This window comes from Tupaia chinensis, unplaced genomic scaffold (assembly GCF_000334495.1).
Source record: "Tupaia chinensis unplaced genomic scaffold, TupChi_1.0 Scaffold000117_2, whole genome shotgun sequence".
Classification (NCBI taxonomy): domain Eukaryota; kingdom Metazoa; phylum Chordata; class Mammalia; order Scandentia; family Tupaiidae; genus Tupaia; species Tupaia belangeri.
In genome coordinates, this window is record NW_006159583.1 from 2,744,030 (window position 1) to 2,761,722 (window position 17,693).

Here is a 17,693-nt window from a genome sequence, read left to right on the forward strand (position 1 = left end):
AGTCATAGACCAACTACTGGTCACAGTATTGACAAACTTTATAAAAGACAATCAGACCATGTCCTTTACCTGCTTTATCCTTCTTTGGCCTTACACTGTCACAAGGATTCATTCATTCATTATTTTCACTTTCTTTTTCTTTTTAACTGCTTGAGGATGCATGCATTTGTCAGAGAAAGACGGAGACAGAGAGAGGTAGGCTGCACCCTCTTCAGTGGAGTGTAGTCATACTATAATCTCTTCTCCACTTTTCTATTCTGTTCTAATTTGGGACATGCATGCACATACAACATGTGTCAGCTGGGGCCAGGATTCAAAGCATGTGTTCAGTCATGTGCAGTCCAGTTCCCTTAAACAGTAGCCTATTAGACTGGTCCCATTTCCAAATAGTCACTGGCTTGGATGATAATGAAAGATGAATTGAATTTGGTCACAGCCATAGGCACTCAGTATAACAGCCATTCTCAAATAAACAAGCACTATATCAGACTCACGCTAAGGGCCTGTTAAAACAAGACTGCTGGACCCCAGCCCAAACTAGAATTTGCATTTCCCACAAGTCCCTAGTGGATACTGGGTCTGCTGTTGTTAAGGTCATACTGAGAACCACTAATGTAGAGCCAGAATGAGTAAACAGATGACTACAATCCAGAGAAGAGCTGTAATTTAGAAGCAAACAGAATGCTGTGGAAGCCCAAGAGAAAGACAGCAGAGGATGACTAGGATGAGTGTGCGTGTTTGTGTGTGTGGTATGTGAGTGTGCATGTACATGTACACATGCACTATCATTTGAATATGTCCCCCCTCAAAAAAAATTAATGTGCTGAGATTTGGTTATAATAGGATTAAGAGGGTGAAGTTTAATACAGTTGTGATATTAAAAGTTTGGGCCTCTGGAAGGAGATTTGGATTAAGGTCATCAGGGCAAGGTCCTTTGATTGACTCCTAGTGGGTTTCTTTTTTTTTTAAAGAATTTTTTAAAATTTTTATTTATCATTGTTATTACTTTTTAACTTGTTATAGGGTACATGTGCTGATCACCAGAGAGAGAAAGAGAGGGAAAGTGAGGAAGCAAGCCACCAGGTCCAGGACTTGAACTATGATAGGCCATGTGGGAGTCCAGTGCCTTAACTGTCATGCTGTCTGCCATCCCCCAGTGGGTTTCTATGAAGAAGAAATAAAATAAAGACACAGACAGACTCTTCTGCCTGCCATTGTGTGGTAACACAGCCAGAAGACCCTTTCTAGATGTCCTGGACCTTGGACCTCCAAACCATGAATGGAATAACCTTTATTTCTAAATTACCCAGATTCAGGTATTTTTTATTAACAACATTAGGGACTAGAATAGGGTGTGTGTGGAAGGGAGGTGGCATGAAACATTTCTCCTGGAAATGTTCAACAACAGTGCTTAATGCAGGTTTACTGTATGTCAGGTACCATGTGTACTTCATTTAATCCTTATTTAAAAATCTAAGCAGTAGGTTCTATTATTATTATTATTATTATTATTATTATTATTATTCTTATTTAAAAATCTAAGCAGTAGGTTCTATTATTATTATTATTATTATTATTATTATTGGGGGGGGAAGAAAAATGAGATTCAGAGAAATTTAACAACTATTTTTGACCTGAGGGCGTGAGCATTCACCAGAGAGAGAGAGAAGGAGAGAGAAAGTACCCCAATGGGCATAGTCACACCACAATCCCTTCTCCTCTATCTTCTCATCCTGTCAGGATTTTGGGCACACATGCACACAAACCCAGTGTGTTTTTCAGGCCTCCACAGCCAAAAATTGAACTGTGAGATTGGCTCTGTGGGAGGATCTGACTCCCTTAACTACAAGGCCAGGGGCCCCCACTGAGGTTTGAGAACCTTTTCAAAATTAAAAAAAAAAAAAAAATGCCAGAGAAGTATATGCTCACCAGGGGGAGACATACACACACACACACACATACACACACACACACACACACACACACACAGACAAGAGAACATGCCCCATAGAGAACAGTCATGCCTAAATTTCTTCCCCTCCATCTTTCTCACCTTTCAGGATTTGGGGCATGCATACACACATACCTGGCAAGTTTTTCAAGCCACAGGTCCAAGATTCGAACTGTACAGCGTGGTGCAGTTTTCAAGTTTTGACAATACATTACCGAGCTGGACTCAAGCCCTGCTCTCTGACTCATAGCCACAAATGCAATTTATGAGCAGCTGGGATGGGGCGAGGGAGTGCTATAAACAGAAAGAGAAGCATTTGCAAAGACATGACAGGGGCTGAGCTTGGAGTAGGGAGTGTGCTGGTGAAAAAGTTTTTAAGAGTTGAAGTCAGACCATGAAGGGAATTTTATGTCTTGATGAGGAATTCTGAATGTTTCTGAAGGTGGAGGACAGTGAAAGAATTAAGGAGCAGTGTGAATTGCAAGGGGCCCTTATGTTGAGAGCATGGGAAGGAGTTAATACCATGGTCATCAGTAGAGATGGAGAAGAGGACAGATGCTCTTAAGGAAGTTGAATCCACAAACTGTGAGGCCTGAGGAAGAAGGAGCCATTGATTATACCTCAGAGGCACAGTAGGGGAAGGTGCAAGATCAGTTTAAAACGATTAGAATGACAGTTGGCACTCTAGCCCAGTGTTGTCCAATAGAAAATAAGAGGGTCCTCCAAAAGCTCATAGAAAATGTGTACTAAAGAAAAATTGGGAACCAGCAGTTGTCATGGTGGTTAAGTCCCTGGACTCCCACATGGTCAACTGCAGTTAGAGTCCCAGGCCTAATAGCTTGCTTTCTCACTTTCTCTCTGTCCCTCTCTGGTGAGTGCACAGCTCTGTAGCAAATTAAAAATAAATAATAAATAAATAAAATAAAATAACTCTAAAAAGAAGAAAAAGTATGCATAGATTTCAATTCTTTGTACCCAAATAAACTCATACTTTCATTGCATTTTTCCATGGACTTTCTGAAGTCTCCTTGTATAACATAAGCTACATATATAATTTTTGATTTCCCATTAACTACATTTATAAAGGCAAAAAGAGAGTGGAATTCGTTTTAATAATATATTTTATTTAACCCATTATAATTGCAACATGATAAATAATATAAAAATATTATGAATTTTTTTTAAATGGGAATATTTTATGTAATTTGTTCAGGCTGCTTCCTAGAAATTCAGAGTGTATTTTCTTTACAACACATCTTGATTTGGATTGCTCACATTTTACCTCCTCAACGGCCAAAGTTGGCTGGGGCTCCACTTTGGACAACGTAGCTCTAACCTCTGTTGAGCCTTTTAGCTTCATCCTCTCGTCCCCTACAAACAGTTCATAATCTAACTATGTTCTCTGTTTACTGAGGACCTTCTATGAACCTTGCAATAAAACACATTGAGTAACCAATTCTAGTTCAATACTTCCTTTTGTAAAATTATGGAAACTGAGACTTGGTCTCAGATTGAATGACTGGTCCAAGAAAAATACCTTTATTTAGTGGCAGAGTTGAGATTAGGAAAAAAAAAATTGTACTGTGGGATCAGCAGTAGTGTGATGGTTGGGGTGCTGGACTCCCACATGGCTGACAGAGGTTCAAGTTGCGGACCTGGAGACCTGCCTTTTTACTTTCCCTCTCTCTCTTTCTCTCTGATGAGTATAGCAAGTTAAGTAATAATAATAAATAAAGTAAAATAAGTAATTATTTTTAAAAATTGTATTGAATTTCCAAAAGAAAAGTATTTAATAAAGTTGCTGACTGGCACATAGCTTTAATATGATACAAACATTATTGCACTTCTAAACAACTCTATGTATGATAATCAGAATTTGTAGAAAACTATATATTTATATTTATATATATTTAAAATTACAGATACATTTTAAATTGTTCTTTAAAAATACATTTGGAAATTGGATCAAACAAGCTATTAAAAAACTATGAGATATTTGGCGCTATAAACTTGACTAGCTCTTTGATCATGATAAATATTGTTAATTTTATAGTGTGAAAATGGTACCGTGTGTGGTGTTTGTTGTTGTTTTTATTATAGGATGTGTGAACTTGCTGGAGACAGAAAGAGAAAGAAAAAGAAAGAGAAGATGAGAAAGCATCCCCAGGCCATACGGCACTCCCTTCACCACTCACTCTCCTCTTGGGATTTTGGGCACACACACACACACACATGTGCCAGGCATGGTTTTCAGGTTGTTGTTCTTGGGCTCAAACCATACAGTAGACCATGTGGGATCCAGTGCCTTAACCATCATTTGACCAGCTGGCCTGGTATTGTATTTTTTTTAAGTCCTTATCTCTAGAGATATATAGGGAAATATGTGCAGATGAAGTAACATGATATATATGGTTTGGCTTCAAAGAGGTGGGAGAGGCCGGCCCAAAAATCAAGTATTTTTTTAAAGTTTGTTTATTCCTTCTGTGAGCGGGAGAGATAGCATGGGCTGCTTCCAATAGGATCATTCATGCCACAGTCTATTGCCAGTGTGAGCGGGCCCAGATCACAGGCTCATGCAGGCTTGCCATGCTCAGGAAGGTTTGAGGACATGAACCCAGGATTCCTTCCACCTGGTCCAGCTGCACTATCACCCCACTACCACCAGGACCCTAATATAGCATTTTAAAATAAATTGAAATTAAGAAAGGCCTACTCTAATCTAAAATAGAATGGAGGAAAGTTACATTTGTTTGAAGCTCCAAAATCCCCCAAACCAAGAACAGAATCTTTGTAAGGGCCAGCCTGGAACCTGATGGAGCCTGAGTATGTGCAGGAGGCATCCCACAAATTCAGAGCTTGGTGCGCTCTACAGGCTTCAACTGCATGATTCACTTAACTATCTTGCCTTTTCCTACCTTACCTTGACTGGGTTTTATTCAGAAAGAAAGAGCTCACACTTATTCCATTCTCCTAGAGTTGACAGCCACCTCTTTTCATTTATCTCTCTCTCGTGGTTGACTATGTAAGAGTCCAGCAACACAATTATTACTCCATCTGCTAGTCCCAAAGGGTCATCTACATATTGGATGCACTTGCTTGTTCTAATTATTTTGTCTCGTCTTACTTCTTCCTTTGTATCTCCAGGAAATCTGAAATAGCTTTGGGCAGAATGTCAACATTCAATAATTATCTGCTGATTACTATCTTAATGTACAGAAAAGATTGTTTTTATCTGAGCTGCTTTGATCAACATGATCTGGACTTGGACCAATCATAACAGATACTTCTTACATAACCAGAGTGTCCTGCAGGGCTATACCTCTATTCACCATAAAATTTTATCTAATCATCACTTATACACATTGAGTACCTCTCAAGTGCCAGGAACCACACTAAACACTACACACATATTAGAGAGCGAAATGGATACACTTCCCCACTCCCAGTCCTTTCTTAGATAATGTGACATAAGTATCATAGAAAATCAGACCTCAAATCTTTTTTAAAAAATTAATTGCAAGTGGGCATGGGTGCTCACCAGGAAAAGAAAGACAGAAAGAATGAATAGAGGAGAAAGCACTTACCAATGGAGTGTGGGCATGCTGCAATCTCATCTCTGTTTCTCCATCTTGTCAGGATTTGGGGCACCCACACACACATGATGTGTTTTCTTTAAGCCTCTGGGCCAGGATTTGAACCTCATGGTCAGCCATGTGAGATCTATCTCTTTTGAACTGCATGGTCAGCCATGTGAGATCTGCTTCCTTAATCAGTTGGCTATAGACTGGCCTTAAAACTCATGCCTTTTAGCAATCAATTACTTAAGAATCATGAAACAGTATGGGGTGTTATTAAATGGAACAAGAACAATTCAAAAGATAAATGGGGACCAGCAGTTGGCATAATGGCTATGTCATTGGACTCCCATGTAGTCGACTGTAGTTCGAGTCCCAGACCCAGTGGCTTAAAACTCACGCCGGGTGTGTGTGCGTGCGTGCCCAAGATCCCAAGAGGAGAATGGAGGAGAAGGGATTGTGCTGTGACCATCCCCCCGGGGGGGCGATTTCTCGCTTTCTGTCTCTATGTCTCTCTCCGTCTGGCAAGTGCGCACACCCTATAGCAAAAACCTCTCCAAAAAAAAAAAAAAAGAAAGAAAGAAAAGAAAGAAAGAAAGAGATGACTCTTTAAAATATACTCATATAGATTAGCTCATCATTCAAATTAAACATGTGGGCTAGGATTACTATAATCACCTCTTATAAAGGAAAAAAATGGGGGTAAAGAAAAAACTAAATGAATTTCACAAAGTTAGTCATTGGAAGAATTTAACTTTTTTATTGAGTTACTGACTCCCAGACAGAAAGGCCTTCTAAGGGCAAAACTCATGAGGGCAAAACTACCTCACAGAAGAGATTTCATAAAGATGCAAGATCTTAGTAAGAATCATAATAGTCTACACGTTCATATTCAGTATCATTCATACTCAGAATCAGTCTACATGTCCTTGAAGTGGTTCTCAAACTTTATTATTTCTATCCCTGGCATCTGTATTTTCATAAGCCTCTCTGGTGATTATGGTGGAAAAAATGTCTTGAGGACACAGGACCTACTCTAGGTGACAAATTGTAACTTAAGCTTTCCCATATTCTCCTCCTCAAGCAGAATTCCTTTCTTTTCTTTGTAAAAATTTATTTATGTCTTCCACAATGACAGAAATGGGGATAAACAGACAGAGATAGATAAGGAGACGACACCCCCCCCCAAAAGGACATGACACACCCCTAGCCTTAGCTAACCCCAGATCATGGGCATGTGTGTCCCCTGATTACTCAGGGAGGTCTCTGGGTGTGAACCGAGAACCTTCCATGTGGTCAGCCTTTCAGAGCTTCAATTTTACTGTTGTACCACCATCCAGTCCCCTTCAGTCAGATTTCTAACTGGAAATTGAATAGTCAACAGAGATCTAGGTTCCTAAGAAATGGGCAAGAGACAAATGTTCAACTAAAATAAAAAATATAATCCTTTAACTTCACTAATAATAAAGAAGTGTACACTAACACAACCATGGTGCACTGTTGTTCTTCTGCCATGTTAACTAAGATATTTTTCTGTGTGTGTGTGTATGTGTGTTTAGAGAGAAAGATTTTTATGATAGGGTACCTGTACTTGCCAGAGAACAGAGAGAGAAAGTGAGATATCACTCCACAGGAGGCATGGACATGCCACAATCCCTTCTCCTCCATTCTCCTCTCAAGATTTTGGGCACGCACATGTGCCCGGCCTGATTTTTCAAGGCGCCCTGTCTGAGACTCAAGAGGTCCACCAGTGCCTTAACCACTATGCCACCTACTGGCCCTAAAATACTTTTCTTTGTAAATAATGAATGGAGGACCTGCTGGTGGTATGGTAGTTAAGGTGGCTGGATCTCATATGACCAACTGCACAGTTTGAGTTCTGAACTAAAGCTGGGTGCACATGAGTGCCCAAAATCCCAAGAGGGAGAAGTGGAGGAGAAGGGATGGTGGCGTGACCTTCTCCCTTGAGGAAGTGCTTTCTCGCTTTTTTTTTTTCCTCTCTTTCTCCTTCTCTGGTGAGTGTATGTGCGCTCTAGCAAATTAAATTTTTTAAAATGAATAACTTATTCTGGTAAATAAAATAATACTATTCTAGATTGCTGGTATCAGTAGAATTTAGCACAAAGTTATTAGAAGGCAATATATCAATTTGTATTTTCTAAAAGTGTGATTCTATATCTAAAATACATATTAAAGTATCTATAATACCATTAAAGTCTTAATGGTATTTTTTTTTTACATGGTGAAATCATGGTGATTTCACTCCCTTTTTTTGTATTTTATATTTTTTAATAAAAAACAGAGAGATCTGGCTATGTCGCTGGACTCCCACGTAGTTGACCGCGGTTCGCATCCTGGACTGGGTGGCTTAGAACTCACGCCGGGCGCGTGTGCGTGCGTGCCCAAGATCCCGAGAGGAGAATGGAGGAGAAGGGATTGTGGCGTGACCATCCCCCCTGGGGGGTGATTTCTCGCTTTCTATCTCTCTGTCTCTCTCTGTCTGTCTGGCGAGCACACGCGCCCTATAGCAAAAACCTCTCAAAAAAAACAAAAAAACAAAAAAAAACAGAGAGATCTAGTCTCTAGTAATTAAAGCTTGCCTACCTTTGTACAAGTTATTTTGAGTAGATTTTTTAGTAAAATAAGGCAGTGGTGATTTTTTTACCCTTTTTGGCTCATTTCTTTAAAACGATATAATGTGAATATGGACTGCAGAAAAATGCATTGGTTCGACCAAAAAAAAAAAAAAAAAGCATCAGTTCGAAAAATAACTTGTTTTATATATATATATATTTTTGCTATAGGGCATGTGCACTTGCCAGACAGAGAGAGATAGAGAGACAGAAAGTGAGAAACCACCTCCCAAGGGGGATGGCCACGCCGCAATCCCTTCTCCTCCACTCTCCTCTCGGGATTTTGGGCACACACGCACACGCACCCGGCATGAGTTTAAGCCACCAGGTCCAGGACACGAACCACAGTCTACTACATGGGAGTCCAGTGACATAGCCATTACACTAACTGTTGGTCCCAATAACTTGTTTCTACTGCTCATTAACAAAGTTGCATAGTTTTAAATCACAATTTTTGAATTACTGAGAACCTCTACTCATGTGCATTCCTGATAAGGATATTTCAGATGCTACCCGACAGCCACTAGTGTGTACATTAACATTAAACATCACACACTATATTACACTAAATATTTTGTTTTACACAAGAAATTTATTTGAATAGGTCTGTGTACACATACACACACACACATTTAGTTTGTCATAGGGCATGTGAGAGGGAGAGAGAGACAGAGAGAGAGAGAGGGAGAGAAATCACCCCCTGGGATGGTAGCCATGCTGCAATCTCTTTCCATTCTCCTTTTGGGATTTTGGGTGCACACATACACACACAGAGACATGCATGCACATGCATGCACACCCAGTGTGTTTTCAAGCTGCTGGGTCAGGGACTGGAACCATGCAAATACCAATGGGGGAATTCAGCCACCATAACCTCCATATCACCTTTTTGCCTGATCTGCTTTTTATATTGATACTGTGCACATAGGTGTGTGCAATTCTTGCTGATCAATTTATGCTTCAATGAAGTTGTTTTAAAAATACCTAAGAAGGCTTTTTGTCTCTCATTGTCCCTTTTTTAAGGGTTCTCATAGGTATTTTTATATTTATTTTTCCATATAAACTTCAAAATTTACTTGATTGACTCCATAAAACAGTTTTGTTATTTTTGAGATTATGCTAAATTTTTATTTTTTAATTTTTTAGAGAGTTTTTTTTTTTTTTTTTTTTTTGCCTTACAGCATGTGTGCCCACCGAAGATACAGAGAAACAGAAAACAGAAAATGAGAAATCATCCCACAGGAGGATGGCCACACCACAATCCCTTCTTCATTCTCCTTTTGGGATCTTGGGAACACATACACACATGCCCAGCATGAGTTTTAAGTCTTCAGGTTCAGGATTCAAACTGTGGTTTTAATTTTTAATTTTTAAATGACTTCAAGTTTAATAACAGCTTTGGCAAAAACATCACTAGGTATGATATTGCATCACATTCATTTCTCAATGACAGAAAGTAAGGACAAAATTCTCAAAGAACATAAGTATTTTTTCTCAGATTCTCATAACTACAAGGACATTCTCCTATACATTCACTGAGCTAGTATAATAAGTAAGAAATTTTACATGAACATAAAATATTATTTATATAAAACTTATATTAAAAATTTTCTAAATGATCCTTAAAATCTGAGATTCCTATGATCAATTCTAAAAATCAATCAAATTTTCACACATTGTGTTTGGTTGCCATATTTTTTTAGTGTTATATACTAAATTTGTCTGATGGTTTTGTTATTCCTTAGATTCTTTAGGGAAGAACGATACAGAGGTAATATGGTAAATTGTCCATTATATCTCAAAAGGATCATTAGTGATGATCAATTTGATCACTTCATACATGTGACATCTACCAGATCTATTTTTTTTTTATTGCTAGAGGGTGCATGCACACACCAGAGAGAGAGAGAGACAGAGAAACAGAGAGAGAGAGAGGAAGAGAGATAGAGCAGCCCCAGTGAGGCGTGATCATCCCTCGATCTCTTCTTTTACATTTCTCCATCCTGTCAGGATTTGGGGCAGACATGTGCACATATTTGGCATGCTTTTCAAGCCCCAGGGTTCAGATTTGAACCACAGTGAACCATGTGGGATCCAGCTCTTAAGACTACCAGGCTATGGGGCCAGCCCTGCGAGAGCTATTTAAATTGTGCTATTCATCTTTTGCAATTAATAAGTACTATGTGGGATGGTGCTTGAAACTATGTGAATATTCTATCCTCTAAAAAGATTTTAACTCTATGGTTTTTAGCATCCATCAATATTATTTGTCTGAATCAATTATTTAGATTCGTGTTGTAAATAGATGATTTTATCATTTTGTTTTTCCTTCTACATTTTAGTAGCAATGCTTCCATAATGAGATTTTCTTTTCTTCTTAGCCTTGAAATGATGTATTTATTATTTAATAAATCTACACTCTTTTGTATTTTCTATATGTCATGATCATCATGGCTATATTACACATAAAAATTTAAAAATTGTTGAGTTGGTCAAATCGTTCTAAATCTGACTAGTTTGAGCATCTACAAGACACCATCCTTGTTATTTTTACATAGCTCCATCATTTTATTTGTGCACTTTTGCTTTCTGACATTTCAGTGAAATACAACCTTTTCATTACCCTATTTACATACTGACTTTTGTCCATTTGTGAATTTCCTATTACCTTCCATTGATCTTTCTGTCTTACCATCTATTCATCATGGATTGATACCATACTGTTTTAATTATACAAGCTTTATAGTATGTTTTGATATCTGGTAAGACATTTGTTAAGAGAGCAGAGCTAATGGTAATTATTCTTACTACACACATGCACAGATAAATACACAACCAGCAAAGGGACACAAGAAAACTTTTGAAGGTCATGCATATCTCTCGATTATGGTAGTGATTTCATACATGTTTGCATATGTCCAAAGTCAACAAATTGTGTACATAGGTGTGTGCAATTCTTGCTTATCAATTTATGTTTCAATAAAGTTGTTTTAAAAATACCTAAGAAGGCTTTTTATCTCTCATTGTCCTTTCTTTAAGGATTCTCATAGGCATTTTTATGTTTATTTTTCCATATAAACTTCAAAATCTACTTGATGGACTCCATAAAGCAGTTTTGTTATTTATTTTTTAATTTTTTAGGGAGAATTGTTTTTTTGCCTTAAGGCATGTGTGCCCACCGAAGAGACAGAGAAACAGAAAGTGAGAAATCATCCCACAGGAGGATGGCCACACCACAATCCCTCCTTCATTCTCCTCTTGGGATCTTGGGAACACATACACACATGCCCAGCATGAGTTTTAAGTCTTCAGGTCCAGGATTCAAACTGTGGTTGACTATGTGCTATGTGGGAGTCCAATAATGTAACCATTACACCATCTGCTGGTCCCTAAATTTTTTATTAATAGGAGACTAAATAGTAGCTTTATAAAATGGTTTACTCATGCTTTCCAAAAAAATTTTTTCCCAACTTATTCAAATCTACTTTTGTGTCTTTCAGCAGTATTTTAATTTTTCTTTATATAGATTTTACACTTACTATTTTATTTATTTTTTGCTACTACTATAATCAAATTCTTATCTTCCATTACATCATCTAACTAGCTATTATTTATGTATAGAAAGGCTTCTGATTTTTGTATTTTAAATCTAATAGTCTATTACCTTACTAACTTTTCTTTTATCATGTGTGTTAGTGTTTTCATTGATTCTTCTGCATTTTCCAGAAACACTACAATTTTATCTGTAAATAGATTGTTTCTGTTCTATTCCAATTCTTATGGCTTTTTTGTTTGCAATGGTATGATTGCATTGATTAGTACTCTAATATATTAGCTCACTAGAAAAGTTATGACACATTTTTTCCTACATTTTCCTATGCAAAAGTATGTCATGGGACCAGCAGATGGCATAAGTTTACATTGTTGGACTCCGACATGACCAACCGTGGTTCAAATCCCATATTCAGGGACTTGAAAGTCACGCCAGTGTGTGTGTGTGTGTGTGTGTGCAGGCCCAAAATCCCAAGAGGAAAATGGAGGAAAAAATGACAGTGGGATGGCCAATCCCCTGGGGTGTTTTCTGTATTCCGCGAGTGTACTCATCCTATAGCAAAGATATCTCTAATAAAACGAAAAATGTGTCATGACTTTCCTTTATTGTGGGACGGGGGGGAGGGAGGAGAGGTTTTTGCTACAGGTAGTGTGTGCTTGCCAGAAAGACAGAGACACAGAAACAGAAAGTGACAAATCACCCCCCAGGGAGGAATGGCCACGTTGCAATCTCTTCTCCTCCATTCTCCTCTTGGGATCTTGGGCACGCAGGCACACACGCCGGCATGAGTTTAAGCCGCCAGGACTCAAACTGCAGTCAACTACATGGGAGTCCAGCGACATAGCCATTATGCTAACTGCTGGTCCCTGTCATGACTTTTCTGACAACCCAATATTTTATTTTATTTTTTGGTTTTTGTAATAGAGTGCATGTCCTTGCCAGAGAGAGACAGAAGGAGAAAGTGAGAGGGAAAATAAGAAATCATCTCCCAGAGGGGATGGCCATGCCATAATTCTCCTCCTGAGATTTTGGGCACACACGCACATGTGCCCAGCATGATTTTCAAGCCGCCAGGTCAGAAACTCAAACCGTGGTCCACCATGTGGGAGTCCAGGGCCTTAACCCTACATGCTAACCTCAGCATCTCTAGTATATTTTAAATAGTACTGCAGTTAGTGGGCATCCTTGACTTGTTCTTGTTCTTTCCATGAATATCTCTAGTATTTCCATTAAGTAATATACCAGCTTTAGAACTGCAATGTTTGTGTGTGTGCATATGCATGCATGTAGTTATATATTAACATTAAAGAAAAAGTGGGAACCAGCAGTTAGCGTAATGGCTATGTCACTGGACACCCACGTAGTTGACCGCGGTTCGCGTCCCGGACCCGGTGGCTTAAAACTCACACCGGGCGCGTGTGTGTGCTTGCCCAAGATCCCGAGAGGAGAATGGAGGAGAAGGGATTGCGGTGTGACCATCCCCCCTGGGGGGTGATTTTTCACTTTCTGTCTCTATGTCTCTGTCTGTCTGGCGAGCGCGCGCGCCCTATAGCAAAAATCTCTCCAAAAAAAGAAAAAAAGAAAAGAAAAGAAAAAGTTATCAGATCCTATTTTACTTAGTGTTTTAATTAGGAGTGGGGGTCAATTTTTATCAAAGGCAGTTTTAGCACATATGAAGATGACCACATAATGATCTACTTAGATTTATAATCGTTTAAATTATATTAATAGGTTACCTAATATTAAGCCCTCCTTACATTTTTTGAATAAGTATAACTCAGCCATAATATTTCTTTTTAAAATTTTATTTTTAACTTTATTTATTTATTTACTAATTTATTTTAATTTGACCAGAGAGGGACAGAGGAAGAGAGAGAGTGAGATGGAAAGTGAGAAAGCAAGCTGCCAGGCATGGAACTTGAACCGCGGTCGACCATATGGGAGTCCAGTGCCCTTAATCCCCATTCTAACTTCTGGCCCCCAGCCATATTTCTATGATGAGCTCTTGGATTCTGTTTGCTGTTTTATTTAGATTTTTACCTCCATGTTTATAAGGTTGATCTGTAGTCTGACTTTTATGCTATCTTTATAAGGTTTAGGTGACAATATAATTCTTGCTTCATGAAAATATCACGTGGCTTTTCTTCTTTTTCAATACAATTACAATTACAATACAATTTAAGTAGCATTAGAAGTATATGATCTTTGAAGATTTAGGCAAATTCCTCTGTGAAATCTGAGCCTAGTCTTATTATAATAACTTTCTCCATTTATTTTATGAAAACTGGAATCCTTTATGTGATATTGCAGCACAGAATGCTGTTGTCTACAAATGCTGTTGTCTACAATAGCTTCACTTTTCTTTACAGAACAAACAGCTGTATATTCTTTTTTCTTTTTTTTTAATAGTTTTTTTGTTTGTTTTTTTGTTTTGTTTTGTTTTTAACTATAAGGTGCATGTACTCACTGGAGAGAGACAGACAGAGAGAAGGAATGTGAAGAATCATCCCTCAGGGGTGCACGGCCATGCCACAATCACTTCACCTCCATTCTACTCTGGGGATTTTGGGTTTGCATGGTATATTTTCTAAGCTGCCAGGTCTGGGACTTGAACTGTGCATTTGCCATGTGGGATCCAACTGTCTTAGTGTGTGACATTGGCCATTGCTTAATGAGTTTTATTCTACTGGTCTGTACAATATAGGTAAAATTTCACAGGGGTTTTGTATTCAGAACATGTATAAAATTCCTAGCATTTAGCAGTATGTGCTTAACAGGTGGGAGAGAAGGAACTTTTCCAAAAAGTTCCTGGAAAATGGATTTTATGAAAAAATTATGCATGCATTTCAAAAATTTTTTGTACCAAAATAAACTCCACATGGTAATTCCATTTTTCTACTAACTTGATAAAGGCCCCTTATAATACTTTCCCTTCCATTTCTCACTTAATTTAGCCTACTTTCAAGCTCTTTATATCATAAGATACTACTCTCTCACCTGTTAGGGTATCAGCACAGGATCTAGTCTACCAATAGCAATCCTCTCTCTAAGTGCCTGCATGGAGAATTCCCCAGTTCAGGTAAACAACTCCAAGGAAACACAGGAATAGGTTGGACTGCTGAGATGTTTACACACATTTGTTTTACAGAGGAGAGTTTACATTAGTTTAATGTAGCTATGAAATGTATTGTACTGAAGTAGAATACACTGTATTCTGAACAATTTAGCAGTCTTCATATCTGGGCTTTCTTCCCAGTTCTCGTGCTATTTCCCCAGACGGTAAATTAATTAAATGGCCCTTGGCCATGACTCTTTCTCTTGAGTCAGCTTTTCTCTCATTTTAAGTGTAGAAATGGGGGGATTAAATTAGCCCAATGCCTGACTCATTGCATGTACTCAATAAATGTTTGTTGCATCTTAGTTATCTCTAAATGAAGGTCACTTTTGCTATTACTATTAATTTATGAGCATGTAAGTAATTCTGGGTGTTGATAATAATGACAATGAATAAGGACTTGAGAAAAGTTAACTCGGGCTAGTAGGTGGCATAGTGGTTAAGGCACTGGACTCCCACATGACTGGTCACAGTTCAAGTCCTGGGCCTGGCAGCTTGAAACTCACACTGGGCATGTGTGCATGCCCAAAATCCTGAGAGGAGAATGGAGAAGGGATTGCGGCATGGCTATCCCCTTTGGAGGGTTATTTCTCTCTTTTGCTCTCTCTGTCTTCAGTTAGTGTACATGCCTATAGCAAAAAATCTCTCTCTAAAAAAAAAGAAAAGAAAAGAAAGAAAGGAGAGAAAAGAAAAGAATAAGAAAATTAACTCATAAGTTTCAGGGATCACGAGTACTCTGATTTTCACGTCACCTACATGGAACATATTGGACTAATATTCCAAGGCTATGGGTCTATACACAAATTCTAGGATTCTAAAATAGTAAATAACTGCAGTAATTTCTTCTTTAAGAGTGTGTGTACGCCCATTCTATGTGTAAGCCTAGACTAAATATAGAGTCTCTATTCTTTGCGTAAGCTACTTATGAGAAAGGATATTATCTTTTAATTTCTATCTCACTAACAAAGTTATAATTGCTCATTCAATCCCAAAACTATATCAAAATTACACGGTTTAAAATGCTCTCAAAATACATTCAGAAAATATTTTCCCTGAAATATGCTTTTACTGACCTAGAAAATTTTTCTTAGCTCTTGCCATAGTCAACATTTCTTACTGATGATGTATGGGGTGATGATGGTGGTGAGCAGAAAAACCTCGAGGAAATACAGTGCTGATATTTTACTAAAATGAATGTAGCACTAATTCGTAATCATACTTTAAGTTTCAAATAAAAATCTGATTTTCCAGAGTGTCATTCCCTTAAGGCTGGCTCTTTATAGGCCCAAAGTCTTGTGTGAATTTACACAGCTGTTTTGAGGCTTTGCATGGTTCCTTGTTTTAGGTTCTTTGATTTTTTTTTTTCTTGGAAGGGATATTTTTACAATGAAATAAAACATAACTATTAACACTAGGCTCAGGGGAAAAAGAAACTACTAAGCTTACAGCTTCCAAAAGTTCCAATATTTTGCCTTGAAAATCTAGTACAACATTTAGAAGTCGCAAAAATAAAAGCTATCTCTTATCCTCCCCTCCCCCCTAAAAAGATCAAGGACAAACAGTGATGATTTCAGAAAAATGATAGCAAAAGTGCAGGTGTTAATACTAGAATGCTTGCTTCTCAGTAAAATGTACCCCCTGAACAGCCACTACTTAATATTTTAAATCATTTCTTGGGCCATTATCACACGATGGTGTCAGTATGATACCTGGCCCTAAGTCCAAGTTGCTGCAGAGGAGAGGCCATTTATAGAACATATTCACGAGGGCTAGCAGGAACTGCAGAGCAATGTGAAGAAGTCATTTCTCTTTACCTTGCTTGGAGCGACTCTGACTCGGAGAGCCATGTACACATCCTATGTCAGGGAGGTGATGAAAGCCACACTCCTTATATTGACGACATCTGGAAGAAGAAACAATTGTCACTGTGAGCTTTTCAATTACTCCCAGAGACGAAGTGCGAGACGCAGTAGAGCAGGATGATTGGATTACACAAAACCAGACAGAAGCCATCTGTGAGCCACGCGTAAGCTGCTGAGTGCCAAAATGAACATCCCGATCAGCCGACTGAGCTCTCGTACCATTTGTAGTTTGGTCAAATTTGAAAGACGAGTTGACTGTTTTTAGACAGTGCTGCAAATAGGCAGGGACTTGGAATTTCCCTGGCTTGTGAGTAATCATGGTCTCATGCTTAAATTGGAAACATGAGTTCTCAGTTAGGAGGGCTTGAAGTTCACGTGAAAGATAAGATATGTGTGTGCACACAGGCACACACTGACGTCCCTGTTTCCGGTTTGTTGAATAGTAAATTGTGTCTTGAATGATAAAGCCACAATCACACAGTAAGAGGCAGTGCCCCAGATGGCGCTGGCACAGCATCCAACAGAGTTGGCATGGATGACTAATTACACATGTTCAAACTCTTATTAGACAATATTTGTTTTACTAGAGAGAGCGTGTGCTCAGCAGAGAAAAGAGATGGAGAAAAGAGAGAGAGAGAAGAAAGCACACCCTATGAGTAATGGTCATGCCATAATCCTTCTCCATCTCTCCTTCCTGTTAGGATTTTGGGTACATATGCACATGTGCCTGGTATGCTTTTCAAGCTTCTATATATAGAACTCAAACCGTGTGGTCGTTCTTGTGGGATCCAGCCACCTTAAGCACCAGGCAGACCTTGGAGCGGGCCCTAAAACAGTAGTTTTCACACTCTCTGTCTTTAACCTTAACCAAGTCTGCTAATAACTGCAAATAAGGACACCTGAGTTTTGGTACCTCACTTTTACCTACATTTTTTTTTTTTTTTTTGGGAGGTTTTTGCTATAGGGCCCATGCCCCCGCCTAAAAGACAGAGGGAGACAGGAGG

General features: G+C 38.5%; 1 protein-coding gene across 1 annotated transcript in view; it reads right to left on the reverse strand.

Moving 5' to 3' along the window:
* TMEM244 (transmembrane protein 244) overlaps positions 1-16,878 on the reverse strand; it is a 46,209-nt gene extending 29,331 nt beyond the window's left edge. The window contains exon 1 of the mRNA XM_027770253.1: positions 16,642-16,878. Within this exon, the coding sequence (XP_027626054.1) occupies positions 16,642-16,674 (33 nt within the window). The 5' untranslated portion in view covers positions 16,675-16,878. The remainder of the gene's footprint in view (positions 1-16,641) is intronic.
* Positions 16,879-17,693: the final 815 nt, after the last annotated feature.